This window comes from Schistocerca piceifrons, chromosome 7, assembly GCF_021461385.2.
Source record: "Schistocerca piceifrons isolate TAMUIC-IGC-003096 chromosome 7, iqSchPice1.1, whole genome shotgun sequence".
In the NCBI taxonomy this organism is placed as follows: domain Eukaryota; kingdom Metazoa; phylum Arthropoda; class Insecta; order Orthoptera; family Acrididae; genus Schistocerca; species Schistocerca piceifrons.
Genome location: NC_060144.1, coordinates 512,532,491 through 512,545,509, shown reverse-complemented (window position 1 = coordinate 512,545,509; position 13,019 = coordinate 512,532,491). Strand labels below are relative to the sequence as shown.

The 13,019-nt window shown below is 38.6% G+C and overlaps 2 protein-coding genes across 3 annotated transcripts in view; one reads left to right on the top strand and one right to left on the bottom strand.

Annotated features, from left to right (window-relative positions):
• The window catches only part of LOC124805146 (odorant receptor coreceptor-like), a 275,309-nt gene extending 270,054 nt beyond the window's left edge, over positions 1-5,255 (top strand). The window contains exon 8 of the mRNA XM_047265615.1: positions 4,893-5,255. The gene's annotated coding sequence lies outside the window, so the exon portion shown is untranslated. The remainder of the gene's footprint in view (positions 1-4,892) is intronic.
• Positions 1-13,019, bottom strand: part of LOC124805145 (elongator complex protein 1) — a 134,097-nt gene that overhangs the window by 17,000 nt on the left and 104,078 nt on the right. For both annotated transcript variants that reach the window (XM_047265613.1, XM_047265614.1), the window contains exon 12: positions 4,937-5,088. In XM_047265613.1, coding sequence (XP_047121569.1) covers positions 4,937-5,088 — 152 coding nt within the window. The remainder of the gene's footprint in view (positions 1-4,936; positions 5,089-13,019) is intronic.

Here is a 13,019-nt window from a genome sequence, read left to right as displayed (position 1 = left end):
CACCTGCACAGCGCCAAACACGCATACGACCATCATTGGCACCAAGGCAGAAGCGACTCTCATCGCTGAAGACAACACATCTCCATTCGTCCCTCCATTCACACCTGTCGCGACACCACTGGAGGCGGGCTGCACGATGTTGGGGCGTGAGCGGAAGACGGCCTAACGGTGTGCGGGACCGTAGCCCAGCTTCATGGAGACGGTTGCGAATGGTCCTCGCCGATACCCCAGGAGCAACAGTGTCCCTAATTTGCTGGGAAGTGGCGGTGCGGTCCCCTACGGCACTGCGTAGGATGCTACGGTCTTGGCGTGCATCCGTGCGTCGCTGCGGTCCGGTCCCAGGTCGACGGGCACGTGCACCTTCCGCCGACCACTGGCGACAACATCGCTGTACTGTGGAGACCTCACGCCCCACGTGTTGAGCAATTCGGCGGTACGTCCACCCGGCCTCCCGCATGCCCACTATACGCCCTCGCTCAAAGTCCGTCAACTGCACATACGGTTCACGTCCACGCTGTCGCGGCATGCTACCAGTGTTAAAGACTGCGATGGAGCTCCGTATGCCACGGCAAACTGGCTGACACTGACGGCGGCGGTGCGCAAATGCTGCACAGCTAGCGCCATTCGACGGCCAACACTGCGGTTCCTGGTGCGTCCGCTGTGCCGTGCGTGTGATCATTGCTTGTACAGCCCTCTCGCAGTGTCCGGAGCAAGTATGGTGGGTCTGACACACCGGTGTCAATGTGTTCTTTTTTCCATTTCCAGGAGTGTATATTAAATATATAGTTTGCTTACTCTAGTGAAATACACTTACCTTCCGAGTTCCAACATTATCTATGTTCATAAAACTATTAAGTAGGAATATTGTTCTTTATCTACTGAGAAATATGAGTCTGTTATGTATAAAAAGTCCGTTTCTTCAGAACTGCCATTTCTTGGATACATTTATACTGATGCTCTTGCATAAGATCAAGTCTGGTTCAATGGTGTAGGTGTGAGACTATCAAACCAAAGGCACCGGGCTCATGTCTCAGTCAGTCCTAGAATGATTTTTCCCCACTCTAGAAGTCACACTATAACTGCCTGGGTAAATCAACCCCCAAAGCAAAGACAGGCACAGGGATACTACATCTAATAGTATTATAGAACCACATCTAGTAAAGCACTACAATGTGTAAACCAGTCTTCAGGCTGAATACAACTTTAGTGAGAACATCATTTCCTGAAACATTATTTTCATAATATAAGTGATACTACTGATACATGTTGTGGTTGAAGCTAACGGACATAACTTTAAAAACTTGATACAACCATGACTTCGAACCCAGAAAAATAGATAAATTAAAGAGAATAGTCATTATTTGCTTAAAAGAAGTTTTGATATATACTACGCTTGAATATAAAAATTTAAAAATCCACCAGAAAGCTACACTGAACAAGGCCTGCCTAAATTACAAATGAACCTCAAACAATCAATACACAAGATTAAACTCTTTCTCCTGTTTCTTTCTTGACAAAACATCAGCTATAGTAGGTTTCAATATTCTAACATATCCATCTGATAGCCTTAATCATAGTCTGTGTAGAATATGTTATTTTGACATCTGAATACTCATTTGGAAAAGATAATGAATTTCTACATATGAAGAGCTCCAGTTGTTGAGAGATAGGTGCCCTGTTACCAGAAGAATCTTGGGAAAATGTAGCTACTCTTTTGCTCTGGAGATACTCTGAGTATTGCATAAATTATTCATAAAAACATAGCAAGATTACAATGCACTGTACTTTTTATTCTGCAGATGCTCGTTCCCTGTTGTCTTCAAGGGTAATTTTATGTAAATGCAGCAAAAATTTACAATGAATTCCTTCAGAAAAACAGATGTTAAGAATATTGAGTTATTACCAACTGTACAAAACACAGAAAGCTCTTACGGAATATCCTGGCAAATTAGAACAGTATACCAACCAGTGACTCGAAGCTGGATTCTTACCTTTTGTTGGCAATGCTCTGATGGTAAGAGCATTGCCACAAAATGCAAAGAACAGACTTGGAGTCCTGGCATACTACAACGCTTTACTCTGCCAGGATGTTTTGAAAGATGAACAATCAACTGCAGAGTAAAAAATACATTATGGAGACTCTTCAAAAAAACAGCATATGGAAAGGCATATGCCAGTATATTTATCTTCAACTGTATTTGTGGATCATGCGATAAATTCAAATAAAATACGATACCCCTGGGCACCAAAGCCAGGAACTTCATCAGTAACCATAATAACGACTACTTTCACTAAGACTGCTACAACTCAAATACTTTCAAAACTGACAATATTGTGAAAAGGATAGATTGCTACTGACCATATAGTAGAAATGTGTTGCAGATAAATGCAACAAAACCCGCCCTGACATTAGCCAAAAGCTTACTTGCTTAAGAGTTGTGTTGTTGTGCATACCTGTGACTCAACATCTCCACTATATGGGGGAGTAGCAAATCTGGATTTTATTGTTTGATTATACTTCCAAACTTCGATTGTTTGATTATACTTCCAAAATTCAGCTTTCTTCTGACCATCATCTCCTCTGTTTGCCTACTGTTTTTAATAGTACATTAGTTTTAGAAAACTTGTTATTATACAGAGTCAAATTGAATGAAACTTTATCTTATGTGGCTTAATTTCTTCCAGGATATCCTTTGAATTTAGTTTAAATTTCACTTCTGGTCATCACAGAAGTAAGTTTAGGATTTCATTCATTTCAATGTTAACATTTTACACTCGTTCTCCCTTATGAAGTTTGTTGTCAACAAACAATCGCAGTCTGGAAACAACAGTCTTCTTTTTCTTGCTTTTCATCCCATATCTTCATGGAGTCAATACGTTAATCCGTATTTTGGTAATAGAGTGTCGCCAGATGCCCTACCTACCCCATTTCTGAACTGTTTGTTAATCATGTAACTGAGGCAGGACAGGAATATCAACCTAGTATTCACCTAGTCAGATATGCTCAAACAGCACCCTCAGGTGGCCCGCACACCACCCTTTGTCATTAATCTATCAGGTGAATTAGATTCCAAACCAGCCAGTTTCCCCAAATCCTGGACAGGCGTAGCTATCCAGGTAGGTAGTTTGGAAAACAACAGTAATATTCATAAATGTAATTCTAGACAAAGAAATTATATACACTATCCATCACTCAGCCTTAGTGTGCCATACAGGAAGAAGTGAGGTATTCAGCCAAAAAATCTTTACCCACCTACCAAGTGATGCAAAGAATTTAATGGAAAATAAAATTAACTTCAAACACAAATTAAAATCAATGTGCTTGACAACTCTTAGTCCATAGGAGGATTTCTGAATATGAAGTACTATTGTGTGTGTGGGGGGGGGGGGGGGGGAGGAGAGGGGGGGGGAGCACGTTTAACAAAGGAAGACAGAGCGACAGATATTTGAACTTACAACAGGTAAGTATGAAACACCATATGCACATTTTAAAAAATGCTTAATAAATCATGCACGTGGTCAGCATGTTGCCATATGTTTCACTGTGATGTCTACAACTGTAAAATGCCATGCCATAACAAGGGGTCGCAATTATGGTCCACAGAACATGCAAATAACTATGCATGGTTTAGAGTACAGTTTTGCATTCTAGACCAAGAACTTCAATTGACTGTAACAGAGATAAAACAGTAAAATTGGAATTATGTAAAAGCTTGCTCCTACTGCCTAAATATTTGAGTGACTGTCTTTCAGGACAGTAAACCTGCTGTTCATATATTACCCTATACAATAATGATATTTATATTTACATAAATAATTACATTCCAAGATATGTAACAGCATTAATTCAGAAAAAGCTGCAGATTATTATTTAGGACTTTTGAAACAACGGTAAATACTCTATTGAGGACAGGATTGCAGACAGAAGGGAGCAGATATTTTGGAGGTGGTTTAACAACCAGCTTTCAGAATTTTCATTGAATTCATTCATCAGAAAAAACAGATGCATAAATAGATAAAAGGGAGCTCTGATTACTATTTTGCCCCTTCATATGTGTAGTACAAAGTAACTTTTCTTCCAGCACCTGTCCCCCATGGTTTAAAGATCAATTCTTGGAACATCAATGTGAAGTCATGTTTTTACTTGGTTTAGTTTATTATTATTTCCAACACACACAAAAAAACTCAAACATTGAGGTGAACAGTGCAGTATCCCACAAAAAAATATTTTGTGTAGCAAGAAACAATACAAACACCGCAAGGATGAACTCCACAGCTTATTCTGTTTCCCACCGTTCGGTAGAGTTAGTGTTGTCTGTGCATTCTGTGTTTAATTTTGTTGGTTGTGATGGACAATGAGATTGTGATGGACAACCAGGTTGTGGAGGGTTACCCTTGGAAGAAACCTTCAGCTCCACCCAGTGAATCGGAACACTTTTTAAGATAAATCAGAATGAAGGGCAATAGGACACATTCCTTAAGACAAAATGAAGATAGACTGTCCACTTTTGAAAAAGTGCATCATAATAAAATGCAATTCATGTCTGATAACTTCCATTCTTTGGGAAATTACAATCTACATATTTTATACATATCTAAATTTTTGAAAAGAACTTTGTATTGTATCAGCTACAAGAGTACTGATGTATTGCATACAGCATTCTATAACATTCACAGTATCAGGGAAAAATACATTTGTACTGTACTAAGTAAGATATACGATACAGGGACAGTCAAAACAGATTTCAGAGACAACATTGTGTGTGCAACAGCAAATTTAAAACACTAAATCTTTTATGAAATGAGAATGTGTGCAACAGCAAATTTAAAGACTAAATCATTTTATGAAATGAGAATGTGTTAATCTTTTATGGCGACACTCTGTTTTACAGATTTCCATTTACAACATTCTTAAGGAGCCACATACAGAACTCACCCTGACGGGTTGCAATAGCAGATCGGCCGACCAGATTTCGTCCGTGCTACGCTGCATTTCACTCAGCACTGAATCAAGCAAATGTTGCAAAGCAGCAGCATCAGCATCTCTGCCAAATCTTAGAAGCATTTTGCACAACATTCCAACCTCATCTGCATGAAAAAAAGGAAAGTGCATTACTACAACCATACTGTGAAATTCTTTATTGAGATAGTGTAGAACAAGAACAAATGCAATCTCTGCACAGATAGAACTGGAAATGAACAAAAAATAAAGTTTTCAACTTATGTTTCTTGTCATACAGAGAGAAAATGCATATGTACAAGTCGTCTTATATCACAAGTGTTTATATGAGGATGATGGTTGATATGAATCTCACACATTTCATATCAAATCAAATTTTAAACCATAATTTCACATAATTTGTAAACATTATGAATTTTCATCTTTTTGTCTCTTTCCACATGATGGCTATATCTACTGTTACATTTTTTCCTTGTGCCAATCTGCAATGTTTAATATACACACACAAATTTACAGTTTTAATTTACACAAACAATCAAAGATACAATGCTTCAATGAATAGCAATAAAAGTACATCTTTGAAACTGCATTATAAGAATTCATTTGTGGTTGTCATTTTCTTATTTTAGAAGAGTAAAATCTCATTAACAACAGAACAGAAATGTGAAAGTTAGCACATTAGTAAATTGCGTTTATAATAAAAAAACCATTCCACTTAAATTCTAGGTCCATATAATGACAATACTTTTGTGAAAGTTTCCTGTACTAGAAGATGGAATAGTTTCATAAAAATTACTATCACATGCATAAAAGATATTAGCATGTGATGAAGTTTAACTGACACTGACGTGTTGATATGAGTGGATGGGAGTGAGGGAGGGGGAGGGAGAGGGGGGGGGGAAGGAATAGTGAAAATCTACATCTAAATTTCTAGTCTGCCAACTACTACAAATTTTGATGGAGGGGAGATCTCCTCATAGCTCCACCTCCTTTCCACTCACAAGTTTTCTAATCATTTCTGTGATGCTTTCATGCTGCTTAAACAAATCTGCACAATACTTCTTTGAATCTTGTTAATCTGTTCCACTAATCCAACTTCTTGTAGGTTTCCAAACAGTTAACAATACTCGAAAATTTGTCAGACAAGTAAACTCTTACACATACAATGAATGTTTCCCTCAAACTGAATCTACTTTCCCCTTTGCTAAATTTATGCAGTCATTCCACCCTAAATTGCTCCCAGTATGTACTTCTACATGCTTCACAGTTTTATTCAGAAGGAGATTTTCTCTAGGTGAGCACTATTACTACTGTTTGCTTCATCAGAATGTTTATTATCAGTCAGGATCACAATATGTGCTTTTTGTTTCAGTTTATTTAACAAACCATCTTGCACTATGCCTGTAGTAGGTCTTTTCAACAAGCATACTGTCTGACAGCACCCAACACAATATGCTTATTGAATGGAAACAGAAATCGGTAATTGCCAACAAAATTGTATTGTGATCCTGACGGTCAACACATTTTCTGTTGAACATTTGACAATTACAAAGGAGTGTTACCAATGGTAATTAAAGGAACAAGTGTTGGGCATCAGCCATCAATGTGATACTGGATTAAACAAAAATGTCAACAAAACTACTGTTGAACGCTTCATTAGATTGATTCTGGTCTCTCTCTCTCTCTCTCTCTCTCTCTCTCTCTCTCTCTCTCTCTCTCTCTCTCTCTCTCCATTCATCCATCCATCCATCTATAATGGCCCTCCCACCTTAAGCAAGCCAATGGAAGATAAGTACTTATCTTAAGAGTGTTTTTGACAGCTATGCAAACTGAGTATTTGAGCTACTGTTTCCAACAGCAGAGAAATATTTTTACATTCACAGTTGATATTTTTATTTCTATTTGGTTTATATATAAAAATACGTTGATGCACTTCTTAATTACAGGGCTTGCTGATAAAATTTCTCACAAATTTTACTTGGTGCAACTTTTCATCTGCTACAGTAAATTGCAGTGTCAGCAACAAGCTGGCCATTAACACATAAACAGGTGACATAGTGTTTATCTCTTTCTTCAAAGTTCACACACGTGTAGTCAGCATACTCCCCCCACCCCATTCGTGAACGTACAAAACCTACTTTCTTCTATGAAAACACGCGACTGTGATGTAGTGTGATGGTCATCCAGAAATTAAGTTTTCATATTTTTCAAAAGAAAAGCTACATAAAAATTTATTGGTAACTGATATAGCAATGTTGAAAGCTATTTTCTGACAATCACTGCCAGGACCGAGACAACTGTCATACTATAGGATCAACTTTTGTACTCCTGTGCTGCGGAAGTGTGCCACCTGAGACTGCACCCTCAGTAATCTTCAGCTCTTTGTCATTGTAAAAATGCTGATCAGAGGACAGGATTTTCTGGAGGTGCAAGAAAAATGGAAACAGCTAGGATCAAATTAGGACTGCATGGTGACTGATTAATCAGCTATAAGCTGAACTTGTTCAAAACATATTGTACACCAAGGTGCATGAGGATGAGCTTTGTCAAGGATCAGCATAACACCTGCACCGAGTTTTCCATGACTCTTGTTTTGAATGGCCCTTCACAATTTCTGCAGTCTTTCACAGTAACGGCCAGTGTTCACCGTTTCATCTCTGGGATGGAAGTCAACAAGCAAAATGCCTTTCCTGTCATAAAATACTCTGCACATCACACGTTGTGCGCTTCACATTCTGCACCGACAGTATGTTGAACCAGAAATCCTTTGTGATGCCAATGCATCAACAGTTTCCGGCGTAAAGCGGACAACCCATATTTCATTGTCTGTGATGATCCTGTTGATGAACTCATCATCATAATACTGGTATTGCTGCAACAATGTCAATACTGCTTCTAAGCGATTCATTTCAAGTTTGAGCATCAGATTTTTTGGTATGCACCTGGCACACACATTCTTGAACAGCAGCTGTTTTAGTAACAGTTTCAGGCAACAAGGATCACAATATCTGCGATAAATGTCAACTGAGATCCATACTCGTGGTGCAACAGTTTTCCATAATGTGCTGTCTCACCAGCTCCATAATGCTGTCTTGATGAGGGGCAGTCTCCCATGACCCTCTCCAATATGGACACTTTGATTACCTTCAAACAACTGCCTCAACAGTGACACACCATCTGTTTGGTCATGACCTTCGGCTCATACAGCTGACACAGCTGATGATGAATTTGGACTGGCAACTTTATCACAGCCCAAACTTTGCCTTGCAGTTGGGGAGAAAAAATAAGAGAAGTCATTTTTAGCCATTCTGCAGAGCTTTTGACAACCATCAGCACTTGTATGGAAGTCCAGTGATTGTTAGGTCATAGCTTGGTCATGCATGCACTACAGTTCTGACTAAATACGTTTAACTGGAAAAAAAGGTGGGAGGAGGCTGGAGGTAGGGGTGGAGAGGAGAAAACTTAATTTCCGGGTGACTTTCATAGGTTTTCAGATCATGCAGAATCCTATTTTTACTAGACTGAAATATGGAGCAAACTTATAAATCATGTGATGAGTGGAATAAAGCTGAGTGTATGTGATTACATGCTACACAAAGTGAAGCTGACAGTTATAATTTCCTTATTTACAAATGAGATCAAGCATCTGTTTCAACAATTATGTGACCTGTTGTATTAGTCTTAAGCATTTAACACTGCAATTAACATAATATCTCTTAAATTCTTGATAGTAATGTGATGATATTTGTTTCAACAATTAGCTAGTTGAAATACTAACAAAATAAGTTTGAATCATAGCATTTTCAGTTATTTCTTTGTATACAACTCATGAGCACCAGAATTTTGTTTTCTTTAATGAAGCCCTTCTACAGGAATAGAATCTGAGAAATGTGTGTTAAATGTGCTTTTTTATTTTGTTACAAGAAATTACATTTTATTTTATCCATCACATCCAGCTTTAAGACATAAAAAGCATTTATGTTTTATGGTGTTTACTAAAATCCAACACAGATATAGCAGCAATATCAAGACATGAAGCAGAGTATATCAGAAAACTGTTAAGTACTGAGAAAACTGTTGTACTGAATGAAATAACACGTAATCTGTGTTAGAGAATAAGGTAGTGATCTTATTTGCTTGAATACCACAGGGATGTTCATTTCTGATACCTGAAAAAATTGACTTCTATCCTGCAGCCAACAAGTTCAGCAGATTCCTTATGACAGCACCACTGAGCACAACAGAAAAAGAACAGAGAAATGTGGTTGTTAACAATACAACCATATCCTTCACCAATGTCTGTGACACAGGGAAATAGAAATTATCCCGTGTTGTTGTAATTTTTAGCATTTATTCTACCCATAAATTAAGATTTTACAGCTAACATCTACAAGCTAGTATACCATGTTCTGTTACTGAAATTATGCTTCCACCATCCTGCCTGTTGGTGCTTTAATCATACCAACTCTAATGCTACAATACTCTATACAAAAAAAATTATAGTCATATCAAGAAAAGAATAAATAAAATGCACCTTCATTTTCAAATGCATATGACTTTCCTTCTCTGAATTGGTTGACTTATTTTTTTCCTTCAGATGCTCCCCCAATCCATCCACCCAGCAATTCCTATTCCAGTCCTGTCACATGTTTATCCAACCCAATTGGGTCCGGCCACCTGTGAGTGCAGCCAAGTCATTTAAAAGCTCTGCTGCAATCATTGCACAACTTTTTATATTGGTATGACTACCAACCTGCTGTCCACCAGGATGATCCACCACCAAACTGAAGCCAAGAGCAAGGTACACCACCCTGTTGCACTACACGCAGCTGAACATGACACACTTGATTTCAATGGATCCTTCACTACCCGAGCCATCTGGACCCTTCCCTCCTCCACCAGCTTTTCTGAAATGTGCAGATGGGAGTTATCCTTACAACACATTCTCTGCTCCTGTAATTATCCTGGCCTCAACCTATGGTAACATATGGTCCTCACACCCTACACTCAACAATTTCCACCCCCTATGACCTATCATCTCCTCCCCACTCTCATCTCCCTCCCTGTTTATTTGTAGCCCTCTGCCAACCCATCTGCCTGTCTTTCCCCACTCCTCTCCTTTTTTGTTACTTTTTTACCCACCTCCCTGGCTCAACTGCCTGACATTTTGCCTGTTGGAGTCTAGTCCCTGCACACTCCATCAGAGAGCGTTAGTCTCTCTCTCCACCCACACACTACTGTCCCTCCTCCTTCCCTTCCCTTCCCTTCCCTTCCCTTCCCCTCCCAGATTGCTGCTTTCATACCACATGATGTTGCATCCTGGCCCGAGATGCTGGAGTTGGCGGTCATATGTGCGTGAGGTGTACTTGTTTTGCGCGTGCGTGTGTGTGTGTGTGTGTGTGGGGGGGGGACTGACGACGGCTGTGGCTGAAAGCTACATGTGAGTGTCTTTTAATAGGGCCTGTCTGCAACTTCATGTGTCTTCTTTACTATACGTAGCAGTCTATGTTTCCCTGCATTGTCGATATTTCTACCGGAAATTTCTATTGTTTAATTTTTGCTGCATATAGTTTTGTGTGGTCCTTTGCCATCAACTTTTTCCTTTTTAAGACTGCAGTCCACACATTCCTTTATACTTCATCAGTGGGAAAAGTGTTACCAATATTGAGATTATGTAGAAAGAAGTTATAGACGTCATGATAAGAACAGAAAAAAAGGAACTCCATGCAAATAATATTTCATGACATGAGACAGCTATATCAAAACCTATAGCATCAAATTTATAATATTTATACACAAATAAATATTCTCAAATAGAAGTAAATTCACATTTGCTCCATAACAGTATCACTCCTTCAGTCCAGTTATAATTAATTCAATAGATTTCGAAAATTGTGTAGTAAAGTTTTTGTAGTTTTTAAAACAGCCTTATCTATGGAACGGAATATTACTTTCTTTCACACACTTTTAGTACAACCAAATCCTGCACAAGACTTCAGCATTGTAATAAAGAAACCTCTCTGAAAATACTACAATAAAGAAAACCTAATTTTTATTTTAGAAGCTACCTGCAGAGAGAAATCCACACCTGATCAGGATGTGGGTTTCAATATAATGACATGGTCAATATCATCTGAAGTCTCAGTTTCCTTGCACAAACAACTAATTTGCTTTAATGGGGATGTGTTGTTCAGGATACTGTTATTAGTTTCATGATTTGGTAATTTACTCATTTCTGAGTCAAGAACATAAGGTGGATAAAAGGCTCAGGAATCCACTATTATTCATTCCAAAGGTGCAAGTAATGTAACTAGTAGTGCAAGAACTTTCTTCTGCCACTATTTCCATCTTTGAGAAATGCTGGCCATTATGTTCTGGTAGACTTCAAGTGGTATTTGTTTCCACTCTTCCATAAGCATATTTTCTTTCTGAAGCATGGTGAATAATGCCACCAGGTTCTTGGATACATTACAAATATACAGGGTGTCCCACTCGAAAGACGCCCCAGAAACATGTGTAGTAATTCTGCTGAAATTGCAATGTGTAATTTGTGATGTTTGACATGGCAACACTGCATTGTGCATCATGATCTGATGCAACAGTGTGTTTTCTTGCATTACTATGGCTCAAGCTCAGTGTTCAATGTTTAGTGTTTAGTGTCAATGTATTGCTATTCTGTCTAAGAGTGCATGTTTTTGTGAAACAATATCTGAATTACTGGTTCCATTCAGACATGTCAGTGAATATTTGTTGAGCTGTTTGGTGACCGGCATATACCATCTAAATGCTGCATACAAAAGTTAGTGAACAAGATGGAGAGCAATGGAACGGTGTTGTATCTAAGAAGACATGACTGACGTGAAACGATTGTTGGCCTCTCCCACAAAGTCTGTTTGAACGTTTATCTCAGGATTGTGGAATGTCATGAGACACGTCACAGAGCTGTGAAGAAAGCAGCATATATCCCTAAAGGTTGTTCAGGAACTGAATATCAATGACAAAGACAAACACATTACATTCTGCCATTCGTTTCAGCAATTTATTGCTCAGAAGCCAGGAATATTGTAGTACAATGGTTCAGTGATGAGGCATGGTTCCACCTCTCTGACTATGTAAACTCTCAGATGAACGTTTGTGGTGTAATGAAAATACACATACACAGGTCGAGCAACTCCTGCATTCACAAAACAATGGCATGTTCTGAGCAATATCATTGTGTCGCAATATCAGACCAATTTTTTTCGAGGCTACTGTTACAAGTGCAGTTTACATCGAGAGGTTTCTTGAGTTTGTGAACCAGTTGGATAATGAGAACCCTCTGCTGATTAAGCAAATTTTTGTTTGTGGAGCCTCTTTCAAGTGGAACACCCTGTATTATTGATGCTAATTTATCTCTAGTTTTTTATTTGATTCAAGTCAGCACATTGAACACCCAAGTCCAGCAGACCATTTGATTTTCTTCATAGTATTGTGCAGCTGAGATTGTTTTATGGACAGAAGCACTGACAAGCTGGTACAGAAAAGATTTGATTCCAAACTATTCCTACAGAGTGGTGTGCATCCAACTGCCTGCAGCCTGCATAAGCCTGCAATCATTTTCCCGTCAAACAGGACCGAAGATCAAACCTAAACACACAACCTCAGAAAACTAAATCATTTCACTGTTGCTGGGACACACATGGATACATTTGTATGCATATGCCAGGTTTACACATCCACAACCGAGCCGTCACATAATGTACTGTGTCTCATCAGACAGTAAATCTCCTTCCACCTTCAAAGACCATTAATGATACTGTTGGTACCATTCTAAGCAGTGTCCAAAAATTTTGTTTTTTAATCAATGATTTAAGAGCAGGAGCACATTTCAACGGATTATTATGTCACTGACTTCCGTACTTCAACTGCAAAGGTAACAAGCACATCACACATTGATTCACACATACACAATGTTTTAGAGTTTTACAGTAGCTGTTAGTAAATTTCATAGGCTTACTAGAATGATGAAGGGTGTAATAATTCCAAATATTTCCACTTCACTATAATGTTTACTATTGTA